The following is an 18,173-nucleotide window of genomic DNA, read 5'->3' as shown; positions in this document are numbered from 1 at the left end:
TTCCAAATAATTACCAATATTTCACAAATTCTTCATGTCAACTTAAGAGCACAGCTGTATGTTGAGTGTCAGCTTTGCTTGGTTCATCTTACTGGGGGGCAGCTACATGGATGTCGGTGCAGTCCACAATCATTTTGCAGTTGAAGGCAGAATGAATTTATTATTGACTCAGAATGAAGCACAACTTCATGTCATACAATACATTGACTTTATTTGTAACTGTGTAAAAAAATAAAGCATTTATTAGAAAGCAGGACCTGCAGGAACAGAGAACGGTGATGGATGGAGCTGGGAAGAAAGAAGAATAAAGAAAACAGATCAACTTTATTATCGGATATTAAAAATTCAATTTCAAAACAAGTTGCCGCTCCTACAGTTTTCTAGTATGTAAAGATGATTTCACATGACCTATGCAAAATATCACACTCAATACATGTGTCTCTCTGGGGGGTGCATTGTGCCTTTGATGTATATAAATAATATACCATAACCAAATACTATTACGTACAGTGGAAATCAGGTTGCCAGAGCAGGTCAGTCCAGTGTGCATGTTCCTCAGGGTCTCAGCAGTTACAGGTGAGGTAAAGAAAATAAAAGAGAAAAAGGTCAGTAACAACACTTTAAAGTAACAACACTGAATAATTATCTATTTTAATAATTTTCTCTCAGTAATCACTCAACTACTGTCTTTCCAACCAACAGATTGACTCACTCTCACTATCATCACAATGAAACACGTCCAGAAGAATGTCATGCAAAGCTCCCTGCCTGCCTTCCTTCGACTCTCCCTGATCTGCTTCCTTAGCACCCGGTGGAGGGCGCAGTAGGCCACTCTTCAAATGTTTCACGAAATACTTACCATGATGACTACTCTTACTGTTTAACATTTTGGTGTACTTCATGTAATAAAACAATAACTTAATGGTAAGGCTACTAATAATGACAAGGCTAAGTAATGTAATGCTAACTAACGTGCTCGCTACTCGTCGCTACTAGCTAGGTAGCTAACTTGACTATGTTCCATGCACAACATGTATATTACCTATGATATTACCTGATATGTCTGATCCAGTGACTCCTGGTCCTTTCATAAGAGGGGAAGCGATAGAACGAGCAAGTGGTATGATCTCTTTTGTGATTACAACGTGGTACAAAGCACACAGGCATCTTGTAAAAGTAAATTTATTGGAGCAATCTCTTATATTTATTGGAGGGAATAAATCAGTTATGAAATCTTCTTCTTCGCTTTAATTACGAGTCGCAACCACTTGGAGCATTATCGCCTGTGACATCACATGCGCGACCCAGAATGGGATTTGGGATTTGTAGTCTTTGTAGTCGCGTATTTTTCATAGTCTTATATTTCAACAGTTTTACGACAAAATGTGACTTTTTTGACATGGAAATGATTGTTTAAGATTGAAAAACATCATATGTGTAGTTCGTGGCACAATTCAAACGGGATCAAAAGATACGTTTTCTCTCTCCATTGAATTCAATGTATAATTTTTCGCTTCCGGGGTCCCATGGACCGGAAGTAAATGGGCGTGACTTCGCCTCTCTATTCCCTCCAATAAATATAAGAGATTGCTCCAATACATTCACTTTTACAAGATGCCCGTGTGCTTTGTACCATGTTGTAATCACAAAAGTGATCATACCACTTGCTCGTTCTATCGCTTCCCGTCTTAAGAAAGGACCAGGAGTCGCTGGATCAGACATATCAGGTAATATCATACATGTTATGCATGGAACATAGTCAAGTTAGCTAACTAGCTAGTAGCGACGAGTAGCGAGCACGTTAGTTAGCATTACATTACTTAGCCTTGTCATTTTTAGTAGCCTTACCATGAAGTTATTATTTTATTACATGAAGTACACCAAAATGTTAAACCGTAAGAGTAGTCATCATGGTAAGTATTTCGTGAAACATTTGAAGAGTAGCCTATCGCCCCCTCCACCGGGTGCTAAGGAAGCAGTTCAGGGAGAGTCGAAGGAAGGCAGGCAGGCAGGGAGCTTTGCATGACATTCTTCTGGACATGTGTCATTGTGATGACAGTGAGAGTGAGTCAATCTGTTTGTTGGAAAGACAGTAGTTGAGTGATTACTGAGAGAAAATTATTAAAAGAGATAATTATTCAGTGTTGTTACTTTAGAGTGTTGTTACTGACCTTTTTCTCTTATTTCCTTTACCTCACCTGTAACTGCTGAGACCCTGAGGAACATGCACACTGGACTGACCTGCTCTGGCAACCTGATTTCCACTGTACGTAATAGTATTTGGTTATGGTATATTATTTATATACATCAAAGGCACAATGCACCCCCCAGAGAGACACATGTATTGAGTGATATTTTGCATAGGTCATGTGAAATCATCTTTACATACTAGAAAACTGTAGGAGCAGCAACTTGTTTTGAAATTGAATTTTTAATATCCGATAATAAAGTTGATCTATTTTCTTTATTCTTCTCTCTTCCCAGCTCCATCCATCACCGTTCTCTGTTCCTGCAGGTCCTGCTTGCTAATCAATGCTCATATCTTTTTACACAATTACAAATAAAGTCAATGTATTGTATGACATGAAGTTGTGCTTCATTCTGAGTCAATAATAAATTAATTCTGCCTTCAACTGCAAAATGATTGTGGACTGCACCGACATCCATGTAGCTGCCCCCCAGTAAGATGAACCAAGCAAAGCTGACACTCAACATACAGCTGTGCTCTTAAGTTTACATGAAGAATTTGTGAAATATTGGTAATTATTTGGAAAAAATGACTGACGATGCAGAAAACTTTTTTTATTTAGGAACAGTGGTCAGGTGAAGCATTTATCACTACATATGTGTCACACTTAAAAGGCCAAACACACTGGCCAAACACACCTCGTTTACAACTCCCCAGTTGACAGCCATGACTCCGTCTAAATTGTTCCCCCCAAGCACCCTCTTCATGAGGGACGCGCATAGAGTGGATGAAAGTCCCGACCTCAGCACAGCACCAAAATTGCTGGCTGTCAACCTGCCCTGCCTGTGTAACTGCCACTGAGGATTTGTCCGCTGTCCTACGGTGGCTGTCTGGATGGCAGCTTGCTGGTCTCTGCTCAGTCGCATTGAGGCAAGAATTGCCTCAAGCCCCCGACCCCCATGCTCCTTCACCAGCTCCGGCACGTTGAAAATGGCCTGATGTTGAGGCTGCAGCTCCGGCTCAGGTGACAAAAGCCATGCCATGCCACGCTGCGCCCCTCAGTGCAGACCTGAACCAGTCTACTTCCTCAGTGGCGATGTCTCTGGCCAGTGGGTTGTAGGTCTCCTCTTGCTGTTGGTATAGTTGAGACACCGGCTGGACTACTTTTGAAGTGCCAGGCTTCCTCCACTGGCACTCAACTTCTGTGGAGCTGATCTGCCACATGGTAAATATTGCCAATGCTGCAGCGTGGCTGCATTTGTACATCCTCCGTGCACAACCACAGACAGCGCTCTGCATCGCGCCATCCTCTCCCATGTAGATCTGTACAAATAAAGTAAGTAGGCTACCATGTTTGTTAACATGCTATAATAGATTGAATGAGCAATACAAGGATGGTCCAGATCTGGGGGTGGGAGGGTTTATTTTTCCATAGTTTTGTCCTCTTGTCTGATTGTTGTTTTTTGGGAGTTTAAACCAAAAAACAGGATTAGGATGACTTTGATATCCGATCACTACAATCACACGCCCCAATGTTATATTTAACTAATATTTAACTCCCTCCACCCCGGATAAAAGCACGTTAAGAAGCCCTTTTTCTTTAACTCCACAACATTGGGTTGAAATAACATTAGGAGAACGGATTAATAGGCTGTTCGTGGTTAACGTGTGTTTCTAACTTTATCCGGAATCCTAGCCTAATCTGTTATCTGTAGACGTTCCCTAAATCTACTGATTTAGGGATAATCCACCAACATCCTTTAGTACACATGTTAATTTGACTCGGATGTGCTGATAATATCCGCAATATAAATCTTTAAATGTCTTCTTACCTTTACAAGTCCAACACGAACGGCCTATTATGCTGCAACTCTACTGCGCTGCTAGCCGCAGATAGCCCCGAAAGTCAGCGGCAAGCTAACTTCCGGGGAACTATTGAGAGCTCCACGATCCGCCATTGCTGTAAAAAAACTGGTCCATTGGAGTGAACGGAGATGTCGTAACTCTTCTATCTATATGGCGCTGGGTTAAATGTTGTTCTCTTTTTGAGTTGCTATAAAAAGAGCACTTCTATTTCAGTTTGTTTTGTTGTCTTCATTTGATTATTTTTACCCGTACATTTTTCAGTAAGAAGAGGAAAAACATACAAAGATGTTATTTGAAAAAACTTTAATGACCAAAATTAAATAAAAACATTGACATAAAAGTTCACTATGGTCTATTTACATGTTTTTGGTGTCTTTCCTTTATTTTGTGTTCGATAAAATAATACCACATAAAACCCCCCTGATATATCCTCTGGACATTTGATTGTTTAATTTACTACTTTTTAAAAATTAAAATATCCTATATTTATTCCTGTCATTTTATAAATTTAAAACCCCTTCCCTTGTGATGGAGTTATTATGAGACGAAGAGGTCATGTTATTTTTTAAAAATTTTGGAAAAAAACGACTTGTTAAACAGGATAAGTGGCATACACCTTTTATGTTTGTATTCAATTTAGTTTGCAAAAATATAAAGAATATTTTAGCAATTTTATTGCATGACATTTCGATGATTCTTTGCAATTCTAATTATCAATTTGCGGTAAACTAAGATTTAACAGATGTCTAGTGTTATTAATATTAATAATACAATGTAATAGATTATTCCAAGCCTTTGTGCTGGTGTTTGGTTCGGATTCCTTCACTTAAGTTATTTGTTTCTCTGATTTTCTACAATTAACCAAGTTATTAATAAAGTTATAATACTTTTCTGATCCAACCAGAGGGAGTTCTTGTCTGTATGAGAGCCTTTGTGTCCTTCATCTCTCTAACACGTTTAAGAATGTGATAATATATGATAATACTCATGCTATATAAATATAGTTGTATTGTGATATGCATGAGAAAAGATGTGCTAAATTAAGGTCTCTCACTGTTGAGTAACAAAGACTGTATTTAGAACACAGCTAGGGCCTGTCCTGATGGGAGTGTGTTTGCAGACAGCAGAATTACATCCGTTTAACAAAAAGGTGTTGACAAATTTGGACTTTTTACACGTTAAGTCTTTAATTCAACATGTCATTTAACTATATTACAAGTTTTAGTGGGATTATAATGTATTTTAAATTATTTAAGAAAGAGATAACACAGAAAAGTAGCAGATTAGTCCTTCTCTCGGCAGTAGTTTTAGGAGGTTTAATGCCTTCCCAATGAAAACACAACAATATTTAAAGCTTTATTTCACTTTTATATGAAGATAAAGTCATTCGCTAACAATTCGATTAACCTTTGAAATTCAACTCGTTCTTTAAATGTGTATTTTTCACAGTTTTAGCTGAAGAGAAAGCACAAAGTGGCACAGTTTTTCTGCAGCTCCTGTGTGAGCCACTGAGTTGAGTCTCTACGGTTCTCATGGTGTGTTTAAGTTCCTCTCTTCGCTGGGATTTCTCTCTCCGTCTCATCAGACCGAGAATCCTCCTGACAGCATAATGGCAACAGAAGAAGCTCCCACTGAAGTCGCCGTCGCCGCCGTCCCGGCAAAGGCACCAGCAAAGGCACCAGCCAAGTCCCCGAAGAAGAAGGCAGCCAAGCCGGCCAAGAAGGTTGGTCCCGGAGCCGGAGAGCTCATCTTGAAGGCTGTCACCGCCTCCAAGGACCGTAAAGGGATCTCTTTCATCGCTGTGAAGAAGGCGCTGGCCGCTCAGGGCTACGAACACACCGCTCACATTAAACGCGCCGTGAAGAGGTTACTCGAGAATGGAGCCCTGGTGCAGGTCAAGGGAACCGGAGCAAGCGGCTCCTTCAAGGCAGCTAAGCCCGCCGAGAAGCCCAAGAAGGTAGTGAAGAAGCCCGCAGCCAAAGCCAAGAAGCCGGCAGCAGCAGCAGCGAAGAAACCCGCCGCTAAGAAGCCAGCAGCCAAGAAGGCAGTAACACCCAAGAAGGTAGCGAAGAAGCCTGCTACTGCTGCCAAGAAAACCCCCGTGAAGAAGATCACTAAGAGCCCGAAGAAGAAGGTGGCGGCCAAGAAGGCAGCACCCAAGAAGGCAGCGACCCCCAAGAAGACAGTAACCCCCAAGAAAGCTGTGAAGAAGGTGGTTAAACCAGCTGCCAAAGCAGCGAAGAAGGCACCATCCAGGACATCATCGAGGAAGTAAACAGATCATCTACTTCATCTCCAAAAGGCTCTTTTAAGAGCCACCCACATACAACAAAGAGCACTTCTCCTGTATAATAATGTATAATTTTACACTAATATACATACTTGCATACTATATGTGCAACATTAGATATATTTTTTTTTATTTTTTGTATTAGAATTGAATGAAGTACTATAAATATGACTTGTTACCTGGTATGCTACATCATTCAGATTGTTGCTATATTAGTTACTACTTCCCCTACAAAGGGCTCCTTTAAAAGCCACCTAAACATACCAAAAGACAACTTTCCCCATATGCTTAATAGTGTACGAATGCAACTCAAGATTCTAAAATATTATCCCTTACATACATGCATTATTTAAAAGTACATAATGACATATTATATTGTGTCTGTACTACTTATTGACTTACGGGGCTCCTTCTCCGACAGACTGCTCCAGCTCCCCTCACAAGGACATGAGAACAGCAGCAGCCCGTACAGAAGGCTCCCTCTCAGCATATATGTCAACTATATGTAAACATTTTTAATCCATCCACTACATTCACATTTTTGAATCATTTGTCATTATGTATTTTCTACTGTAGATATATTTATATTTGCTTCATTATTTCTATACTTTATTCCAACTGTTTGATGCCTGAACACACTGATGCTGCTGTAACACAATAAATCCACACTTTATTGCCATGATATAATGTTATCACAATTCAAATTCAACTTCAATCCATCTCAAAGAAAATGATAAGGTTACTGAAACAATATCATATAAAACCCACAAGTATATGATGCATAGAGAATAAAATAAAGAAATGTACTTTGTAGAATAAGAATCATATTATAGTATAGCACGTTACTTTTGTGTACTTTTTATAATTAAAGTATAATACCATTTAATTATAATACATGTGGTGCTCTGGATCGAAATTCATATTGTTACAAATGAATGCAAATTACATTTCCGAGTTCAGATTAGCTTCTGGTTTAGATTGTATATATATATATATGTTCCAAAATTGTTTGTTTTTTTGTTACACAAGCATGCACAATTATATAATAGTGTGCATCACTTGTATCCTTTAAAGTATACTTTTTTTTATATTGTTTCTCTAATAATACACTCTTAAGTTGTTATGTTAATAGAACTGTTTCAGTGAAGTGACTAACGCTTCTCTGATTGGTCGATGATCATATAGACCACCTCTTGTAGCTAGGAGTTCTTGTTTTCTGCTAACCTGAACTGAAAATGTCAGGATGAGGCAATAGAGAGGTGTTATAACATTCAAAAACCTGACGAAGGTAACGAAGTCTTAAAATTAGTAAACAGTAAACAGTTATCGGAGAGCATGAGAGACGTGAGGTGGCTGATATCAGTTAACAGACTTGCGGTCAGAGCTGTGGTTTCATGGAGCTGCTATGTGAAAACTAGAACATGCCCCATGATTAACTGTGAGGAGGACGAGACTCTACAGCACCTCCTCGTGGACTGCTGCAGAGCCCAGGAGGTGTGGTCGCTCCTACGGGGCATCGGCTTAGAGTTCAATGTAGAATATGTCTCAATCATCTATTGTATTCTGGATGAGGGGATGGACAATAAACACAGGGACCTTTTTCAGCAGGTAATTTGTATCACATGTATGAAGATCTGGAAAACAAGATGCAAAATGATACTAAATCAGACTATCATAAACAGTGGCACCATCGTGAAACTGGTTATCACTGAACTAAGGAGAAGAAAAACCCTGGACACATCCCAGACTCAGCCATGGGGCGTTTTGAGTCTGTGACCGAACTGAGTCTCATTGGAACATAAACGTGCTCTCTTTATGTTATTTATATATTTATTCATTGTGTTTTGTGTGTATTATTAATGTAACTTGTGTATATCATGTACTGCCCAAATAATATAAAATAAAGTTTTCAACAAAAAAAAAGGAGATTTGTTGTGCAGTTATGTCAGTAGGCAGATGATATACAAAATAAACGTGTTTGTTTCAATTGATTATTACTGTAATAAATGTGTCTATGATAATGTTGAATACGCTTATGATTTATTTCATAAAGTAATGTTAATGAGCATCTTATAGGCCCTTACAATGGCATAATTTTACATATATTTATGTTTTGGAAAGAAATTGTCATGGTGCTGTAAGTATATCTGAAAAACGCGAATTAAACAGTACAAACAATGCAACGTTAATGCACTGAAACTGTTGCTAATCTGCATTCACATTCATCCTTGATAGAGAAATGTTAACATTAGAAGATGTATCATTCAGAAATGATATTGTACCATGTTTTTTCATAAAAGAAAAGAGTTCAATATTTTTCTCTGGAATACAATAAAAGTATGATAAAATAGATTAAAATGGAATCGACTTTTAATTGAGAATAACAGAAGTCAGTAGAATGTAGTAGTCACTTGGAGGAAGTGTAATGAAGGCTGTGGATTTACAGCTCACTAATAGTAATAAATAATATTAACCTGCCGAGTCATCTTGAGAAATGGCAGTTCCAGCGCATGCTCAGTAGCGACCACAACGCTCAGCCAATCCTGTGCTCGCAGCCCACAGGTGGTAGTAGCAAAATGGATCCCCATTGTAGGAGAGAAGACTACTAGGGAATGTGCTGTTATAATAAATATGGGACATTTGTGCACCATGCACCTGTGTGTATTAATGAACATAACTGTATTTCAAGGACTGTTTTAAGAAATAAAAATGTAATCTACTCAGCAATACACTAACTGTAATGTTGTAAAACTTACATAAATAGGTATATTTCAGGACTAGTTTCTCTGTTAAGTGTGTTTGAGTGGCTCTTAAAAGAGCCGTTGTGTTTCGGTGTTCTGGTCTCAGGTCAGTTTAAGCCCTCTCTCCGCGGATACGGCGGGCCAGCTGGATGTCCTTGGGCATGATGGTGACCCTCTTCGCATGGATGGCGCAGAGGTTGGTGTCCTCGAACAGGCCGACCAGGTAGGCCTCGCTGGACTCCTGCAGAGCCATGACGGCAGAGCTCTGGAAGCGCAGGTCGGTCTTGAAGTCCTGAGCGATCTCCCTCACCAGGCGCTGGAAGGGCAGCTTGCGGATCAGCAGCTCGGTGGACTTCTGGTAGCGGCGGATCTCCCTCAGAGCCACGGTACCGGGCCTGTAACGGTGAGGCTTCTTCACGCCGCCGGTGGCCGGGGCGCTCTTACGTGCAGCCTTGGTGGCCAGCTGCTTCCTGGGAGCCTTTCCTCCGGTGGATTTACGGGCGGTCTGCTTGGTTCTTGCCATGGCTGGCGAGAGTCTGCTTCTCTGTTCGAAAAGTAGTAATGTGGTGGGCTTGTCTGTGTCACTTATATAGCCAGAGCAGGCACGGCAACGACGCTGATTGGTCAAATGTATACACGTGACACTGCAGCTCAACTATTGGTTGGTAGAGATTGAAAAATTCCAATTTCGCGCTGATTTGTTAAACTGCTCTTATTATACATCCATGTGTGACATAATACAAAAGTCCAGCAAAGATCAAAGATGCAAAAAGTATTCTATACATTCATAAACTCTGAATTTTGCAATAAAGCACCAAGACAAATTCTAAGTATGTGTTACTTGTCAACAAACCCGTTTATGGTTATGATTTCTGATTCTCTAATAACAAAATAATGTATTTATATGAAGAAAATAAAGTATATGTTATCTGAGTTTCCTACTGTGGAGTCAGCTATTTATAAGCAAAGCACTTTCAGTCACAGCTTGTGTGAAATTTGAGTATTCATTTTATAACTTTTTTTGGCAATGAAAGATGAAGAAATGACTTTAATGCATCTTGGAAATACACATCAATTCAATACATGAACATCTTACTTGGTCCTGATATTCACTGCTGACTGGCTTGCATCATTCACAATGGAAATATAGCAGGGCGTAATGCGTGGCTCAGATTTACAGAGAATTGTACTGAATGCTACTTGGGTTAAGTAGAATTCAGCAACATTAATACAGAAGACTTGTTGAAAAGAGGAAACTACATGACATATCAGTATGTTCACTATATGTATGGCAGTGGGACAAATGATACAATTGAAAAAAAATTTTGCATGGGGCATTATGTTACCTTCAGTAATAACGTTTTTCAATTCAAAAGAAGAAGTTTTAAGTTCTAAAAAAAAAAGGATCAGATGGATGTTTTCTTAAATTATCACAAGGACAGACGCTCTTAAAGTAAAGTGGGTGGCTCTTAAAAGAGCCTTTGTGTTATTCAGTCAGATTAGTTTATCCCCCGAAGCCGTACAGGGTGCGGCCCTGCCTCTTCAGAGCGTACACCACATCCATGGCGGTCACAGTCTTCCTCTTGGCGTGCTCGGTGTAGGTGACGGCATCACGGATCACGTTCTCAAGGAACACCTTCAGCACACCGCGGGTCTCCTCGTAGATCAGACCGGAGATACGCTTCACTCCGCCGCGGCGAGCCAGACGGCGAATGGCGGGCTTGGTGATGCCCTGGATGTTATCACGGAGCACTTTACGGTGGCGCTTAGCGCCTCCTTTGCCGAGTCCCTTGCCGCCCTTTCCTCTTCCAGACATAATTTCAGAGTTGTGTTAAAACTGTGAATGAACTTCCCTCAGAGATCGTGGCTATTTAAAGTCCACATGCGGACGTGGTTGAAGCCACATGCCCTAATTTTAGCCCGCCATTATTTCCTCATCTGAAGCCAGAGTTGTTAAGCCTAAGCATTTCCGGTTATGGTCCTTTTTTTAATCAAAATAAAAGCACATATTTGTCACTGGTACACAGAATTGCGTTTTTATTTGTGTTACTTTCATCACATTTTTCGACATGTGGTATATTATTTTTTCACATTTTGGAATTATTATACTATTACATTTGTGGACATATAAGACTACTTTTCAACTTACTATATGACTTCTATATTTTATTTTTCAAATCATTATATTTTTCGACATACTTTACTATGACGATTATGTTTTTTCAAATAATTTCGAAATACTATGTCTATTTTGTAATAAATTCGACATACTATACTACCCTGAGAGGCTGATAACTACAGCTCAGGTGAGGTAAATTACTCTCTGAGTCTTTAGATAGTTAACTTAGTCAAAGTTATCTCAGTGGGTCTCAAATGGTTCGGTCAACATTTATGTAAACACATATTTCCATTTGAGGGGGTAGTGATTAGTAAAATGCATGAACAATACAAATAAAATGTTAACTAGGTGAAAAAAGGTAAGATAAACCTGTTGAGAGCTAAAACTAGTCTTTGCTGCTGCCTCAAAGAGGAGCAGGGGGAGAGGAGGTAGAGGGGGGAGACAGGAGAGGCCGATTCAGGAGCACAAACACACTCACAACTATAAATGAACCAAAAACAAATAAATAAACACGTTTCAGTGTTTTTCATATTGGATATGGTATTTTATTGGTTATGGCCATGTACTTATGATTTTATGATTATTTAAATGTAGGCTATACAGTTGTGTTTCATATGGGTGTAGTCTCTTTATTTCCCCCTCAAAGTGCACCAGATTGATACATTTAACTCCAACATTTAATAAACAAATCTTACCGAGGGGCATGCCCCCGGACCCCCAGAGGATTTGAAGTCCACCCCCACTTAAAATATGTTCACATGGACAGGTTCCTAAATAGATTTGCACATTTTTTTAAATAGTAACCCATGTCTATATGTTTATTCTGGGGTAGTAGATTTAAACTAGAGGGCTATCACTATGGGCAGCAACGCTGTAAATATTAACAAATAAATCCAGCAAAATGGCACAAAAAACTGGTAGTGGCCAGGCTGGGTGTATAATTCCCGGCCTGACTTATTGTCCCAGTCCGGCCCTGATTGACGCATGACAACAAATATGCCCAGCGTACCTATGACGCGCCGCAGCGATAGACTAGAGCAGGGGTTTTCAAAGTGTGGGAAGGTGAGCCTCCCCTCAGAGAACATAAGAACAGCCGCGCCCCCCCCCCTCCCAATTATTATTGCTGTTATTATTATTATTATTGTTTTTGTTGCTATAATGCAGGGGTATTCAATTGCATTTCAAAGAGGTCCAGTAAGAGAAAATGTAATTAAATGCTCTGTTTTCGCTGTCTACCTTCCGCCATTTGAAATTACTCCGACTGTTTCTCTCCTCTTGTCTCGTCTCTGTGTGTGTGATTGAATCTATCGTGCTGACTGCACCGATTTGATTGGCTGAGTAGCGTCACCTCCTTAAAACATTAAACAATAACTTTTTTAAACCTTTTTATTTTTATGTTTTAAACATATTGTATAAAACTTGCACCCCTCTAGAATAAGCCCGAATGGTCTCAACCATATCGCATCAGTAACGTGCACTTGTTATTATAACAAAATCACAAGGACGCTGGTAGCGATCGGAAAATTGAGTGTTGTTCAGTTTGTGTGTTGTGGAACATGCGTGTCCGTGCATGAAAATATACCACACACCCAATTACAATAGCATGTTCAATTCACTACCCTGGAAGTTAATACAGTTGTTAAAGTTGGAACAGCCTGTGGACAGCCGTTCTTCCTTGCATGTCAGTCGCCGACACCTTCTTACAGAGGACAGGCATATAGCTGCAGCACGACCCGTATATTTCCGCACGCCGTGTTCTCAAGACATCTTTTTTTTTACATTTTCAACATGGTGGATAAATCCTTATATGCTCCCGGCAACACACTGAACGTCAACTTTGCCTCCTTATTACACTCACCACTACTGTAGTCGGAACAATGAGTCTGCGTCTTTGATGCACACAGGAATAAACGCAGATCATAGTCTGGCTGCAGCCTTTACCGGTACTTGCTTTTGATCAAAGTCAATGCGGAAAACCTGCACTCACACAGGTAGGTGGAGGTGAAGGGAATGAGCACTTTTATAGCCTTTTTGGCGAGGTGGGGGAACTCGGTCTCCAAAGACAGCCACAAGTGGGCAAGTGTCACTTTACTCGTCGTTTTCTCGTTCTTTTGTGTCTCACGCTGCGCCTCCCCTGAAGCTCTCTGGCGGCCCCCAGGGGAGGCGCGCCTCACACTTTGAAAACCGCTGGACTAGAGCACAAAAGACATCACATAACGTTAGCATTTCGAAAATGTTAGCGTGGCTTAATAATAGAGCGAAAAGACAGCGGTTGTCGCCGGACAAGGATTCCCTCTCTCCTTTCCTGCTGAAAGATGGTGAGTGTACTCAGGGACGAGGAGTCATTTAACCAGCCGCCAGTAGGAGTCAGGCTTTACTTTCTTTTATATCCATAAAGAAAAAGTAAATCTGTTTACAGTTGTTTCATATGGATGTTGAGAGGTATCCATAGATCTCTTCATTTTGCTCTCAAAATGCACCAGATTGATGCATCTAACTTCAATATTTAAAAAAAAAATCTTCCCGGGGGAGCATGCCCCCGGACCCCCTAGGGCAGGGGTCGGCAACCCCTGACACGCGTGCCAGCATTGGCACGCGGCACCGTAACCAGTGGCACACTAGGAATAAGTGGAATAAACGTGCAATAATATTTGAATTGTATTTTCGGATCCTGAACGAGACCGCCGCCAGAACGCGTCTACCTGCAGAAGCCATGCACGCAATGCAGCCCCGCTGACTTTCTGCCGCTTTCCTCCGTGGTGCAGTGCTGATCGTTTCACCACGGAGGAAAGCACCTCACTAATTGCAGTACCCATAAGGAGCTGTACAAATGCCGCAGTTTTTGCGTGGCTGTGATCTGCTCATAGAAATAATATGCTACAAAGGGGCGGACTGGCCATCTGTGTGTTGAACTTTCCTGTCGGCTCCCAGACCGTAGTCGAGGAGGGCAGCAGCAACAAGCTTCAGGTTCAATAACCCACTTTAGCTTAAATGACTGGAGAGAGGCGAGCTCTTCTTGGGAGGCCGTTGCATTTATTTAGCTGTTCTTCTGTTTCACAAAATACATCACAGACCTCTGTTTTTCTGCTGCCTCGTTTCACTTCCAGAAACATACTCACGTTCCCCCCTCACTGTCGCTCTGCCATCCACACAGACACATGCACAAGCCACACCTCTCTCTCTATCTCTTAAAGGGACAGCGATCTCATCTCACTCTGCATGACCCTAATATCATAACATGTGTGTTCTGGAGAATCACAGAACGGACGTTTGTCCTTCTTATTATGCCGTTTAAACCAATTATTTAAATGTGGTAAATGTTTAAGTTTCGTTGACAGGTCCACACACTGATTCCCCGCAGCGAGGCTCCCCGCGCCCTCCGGCTGATAGTTCACGAGCGTCAAGCTCCTCAACCCCTCCCCCCCCCACCGTTGATAATTCTCGATTGTCGGCACGCTGATAACAATTTTTTTTTTAAATGGCACTTCATATCAAAAAGGTTGCCGACCCCTGCCCTAGGGTGTCGGGTCCACTCCCTACTTATAAAAATAGCACTCTACCCCTGCACCCCCTATAATCTCAGATGCACCCTTAGTCATGTTGTTTAAGTACAGTGAGCCTTTCTAAAATATACAGTAAAGAGACAAACCCATAGGATATACTATGACTTTGAGCCAAATATTTGTTTTTGGGCTGTATAAATAAATTGACTTGAAACAGTTGCTGATTTAGACAGGGCCATGGGAAGTAGGGGTGCTGAGGGTGCTGCAGCACCCCCTGGTGGAGGACAGGGGATCTGCACTTCCACAAGATGAAATACAAATATAATAAATAAAATAAAATGAATTTTCAGCCTTGACGTAACAACATTCATAATTAAGTAAAGATAACACCCTTTTCACCCCGGTTACATTTTCCATTTGCCCCGTACGATGGGCGCTTTAAGTGATGAAAGTGGGGGATGTTGGCTTATCAGGCGCCCGCAGCTCACAGCCAGCGTGAGAGAGAGATAGATAGAGAGAGGGGGTGCACCTGTACCGGCGGGGAATGTTGTTAGCTTCTGCTAACGGATATAAGAAGCTCTTTCTACAATAATGTGGAGGGAGAGTTCTGTCCTGTCAGACTGAGAGGCTCAGTGAGGCAAAGGACTCTGAGTGTTTAGATAGTTCACTTTAGTCTAAATTATCTCAGTGGGTCTCAAACGTTTTGATCACAATTTATGTAAAAACATATTTCCAAGGCACTCCTTTATAATTATTAGGATAAATAAAAACAGGTTTGAAATCATTCCAATGTATACTATAAGACAGTAAACCAAAAATATCGTTTAAAACTGGAGAGATTTAAAAATATGCATAAATAAATAAATGTTAACTGATGAGATATAAATGAACCACAAAAATAAAATAAGTTAGCCTACATTTATTTGTTATTGGCTATGGTAGGTTATCGGTTATGTTCACATACTTATTTGATTATTAAAATGCAAACCGATCTTTTTCATATGGGTGTTTAGAGTTGTATCCCCTAGATCAGTCTCTAGTAATTGGGCGCTCAAAGTGCACCAGATTGAAGCATTTTACTTTAAAATGTTAAAAACAATCTTCCCGGGGGGGCACCCCCGGACCCCCCTAGAGGATGTGAAGTCCACCCCCCAGTTAAAACATGTTCAATGTTCATGCAATACTAAATAGTATACATTTGAAGCCTTTTTATATAAGCTGTCCACCATGTCAATATGTTTCTCTGTTTGTAGTTTCTTTTGTAGAGGTTTTTCATTGCCAGCTAAAATCTTGCCAATAGGGCAGCAAATTGGTCAAAACCGGCCCTGGTGTCATCCCCACAGCACCCCCCATTTGAAACATGTTCCCACGGCTATGGATTTAGAGCACTGGCACCTTTTTTATTCCAATTCAAGCACTGGTCATTTGACATTACTCTCTCATTGAGTTACTATAGTGGGCCCTCTGTGAATGTCGGACCAACAAGCTCTCCCGTCTTCACAGTAACGGCAGAACGCAGAGACGGCATTTAACCCTTCACATTCCAACAGAAACTGAACAGGCAGATTCAAAGGATGTTTTTATTTGGAAATTTTATTTTAAATACAATTAAATCAAGTTATTTTGGGTAAAACTAATGAAAAATATAACTAAAAAAATATCTTTAAAAAAAAAAAGAAATTAATTTTATTTTTTTTATGTTTTCAAATATGATTTTTTTTGAATATCTTAGGCCCTTAGAGAGGACCTAGAGGTCCCTGATGGCTCGTCACTGCTATAATCTTAAAAAGTATCGATTATCTTTTGATCATTCCATAAAATAACGTTTCTGATTACTTTTAACTTAAGTGAAACTTACCATAAATGTTAGATTTTTTCAATGTCTATATTTATATGTATGTGCCATACAGTGGCGGCCGGCCCATAGGGGCGCTAGGGGTGCCGCCCCCCTCTTCCCGCATGTTTGATTGTCATTCAAAATAAAAACTAAAAATATATATTAATTTTTTTAACCCTTAGATGCATAAGTGGGGTCAAAAATGACCCCGAGGGTTGTTATTCTTCAAAATCTCTGAAATTAAAAGTTTTTACACTTCCATATTCCAGGTATTCCTAATAAAACATGTTTGTGACTTGAGGCCATTTGAATTTTTTTAAATGTTTTTATACATTTTAAGAAATTGCAGTTTTTGTGTCACTACCCCAGTTTTTCATAAGCGGGGTCAAAAATGACCCCAAGCATTTCCTACAGAATCTCAAGGGTTTGCTTTGGGAACCTTTGATTCTTACCAACTGTGACTGTCAGGATACATTTTCTGTCCCACTTACACATCTGATGCCTGCAGTCTCACCACCAGGAGGTCAGTTTGACACAGCAGCATACATGTAAGTATTATCTTCATTTATCAACTCCATGACTTTTCTGTGATAGAGTATCATGTTGGTCAACAAAGTAGACACTAGTTAGCTAACTGCTAAATAATGTTAGTAGTAATGTTAGTACTCTGTTAGCTAGCTTACATTACACTAGTTTAGTAAGCCAGCTGATATTACTGCATTTGTTGTGTAGAGACTCACTGTATTCATAATTCCTTCTAATAAAAGCTAACCTGTTAGGTAACCTATTATATGATTATTGAATATTGATGTGTGTGTGTGTGTGTGTGTGTGTGTGTGTGTGTGTGTGTGTGTGTGTGTGTGTGTGTGTGTGTGTGTGTGTGTGTGTGTGTGTGTGTGTGTGTGTGTGTGTGTGTATGTGTGTGTGTGTGTGTATGTCTGTGTGTGTGTGTGTGTGTGTGTGTGTGTGTGTGTGTGTGTGTGTGTGTGTGTGTGTGTGTGTGTGTGTGTGTGTGTGTGTGTGGTGTGTGTGGCTGTGTGCGTGTGTGTGTGTGTACACATGCATGGCTGTACCTTTACTTACATATAATATGTAGCTATCTAAGTAAATGTCGGTGTGTGTGTGTGTGTGTGTGTGTGTGTGTGTGTGTGTGTGTGTGTGTGTGTGTGTGTGTGTGTGTGTGTGTGTGTGTGTGTGTGTGTGTGACACACACACAAACACACACCGACATACCGACATTTACTTAGATAGCTACATATTGATTTATAGTTTTGTGTGTCATTCAAACATTGTCTGTTTTATGTTTTCTCATCTAGACTATCAAGGCTACTTGGAGGCCAGCTAGGATACCCGCAGACCTTGCTCGAGATATGATCCTGAACGGATGGGATGAAGAGCCCATCGGTGGGATTGATTCGGAATCTGACATCTCAGATGTAGAGGATCCAGATTATTGTCCACCTGGACATGTCAGGCCGTCTGGGAACCAACCTGCCCCTGCCGAACAAGATCAGTCGGACATGGAGGAGTCCTCTGAGTCCTCCGAAGAGGAAATGGATATTGTATCCAACAGAATGAGCCGCAAGGGCTCTTACTGGGCAGAGTTACCTCCCACCCAGGCTAAAACAC

General features: G+C 40.6%; 3 protein-coding genes across 3 annotated transcripts; 1 reads left to right on the top strand and 2 right to left on the bottom strand.

Annotated features, from left to right (window-relative positions):
- Positions 1-5,227: 5,227 nt before the first annotated feature.
- On the top strand, positions 5,228-6,767 carry LOC307023023 (uncharacterized protein). The gene has a single exon (XM_079656011.1). It carries the CDS (start codon positions 5,664-5,666, stop codon positions 6,327-6,329), a length of 666 nt encoding a protein of 221 aa, XP_079512137.1. The 5' UTR covers positions 5,228-5,663; the 3' UTR covers positions 6,330-6,767.
- A 1,064-nt stretch (positions 6,768-7,831) lies between these two features.
- On the bottom strand, positions 7,832-9,935 carry LOC307022890 (histone H3.2). The gene is made up of 2 exons (XM_079655793.1): positions 8,819-9,935; positions 7,832-7,978 (listed from the first exon to the last, which is right to left on the bottom strand). The coding sequence occupies exon 1, from the start codon at positions 9,606-9,608 to the stop codon at positions 9,198-9,200; it is 411 nt and encodes a 136-aa protein (XP_079511919.1). The 5' UTR covers positions 9,609-9,935; the 3' UTR covers positions 7,832-7,978; positions 8,819-9,197.
- Positions 9,936-9,949: 14 nt separating this feature from the next.
- Positions 9,950-10,910, bottom strand: LOC307022891 (histone H4). The gene has a single exon (XM_079655794.1). The coding sequence runs from the start codon at positions 10,899-10,901 to the stop codon at positions 10,590-10,592; it is 312 nt and encodes a 103-aa protein (XP_079511920.1). The 5' UTR covers positions 10,902-10,910; the 3' UTR covers positions 9,950-10,589.
- Between the last annotated feature and the right edge of the window lie 7,263 nt (positions 10,911-18,173).

Source organism: Notothenia rossii (genome assembly GCF_949606895.1).
Source record: "Notothenia rossii genome assembly, chromosome: 10".
Lineage (NCBI taxonomy): Eukaryota > Metazoa > Chordata > Actinopteri > Perciformes > Nototheniidae > Notothenia > Notothenia rossii.
This window is presented reverse-complemented; position numbering and strand designations above follow the sequence as displayed.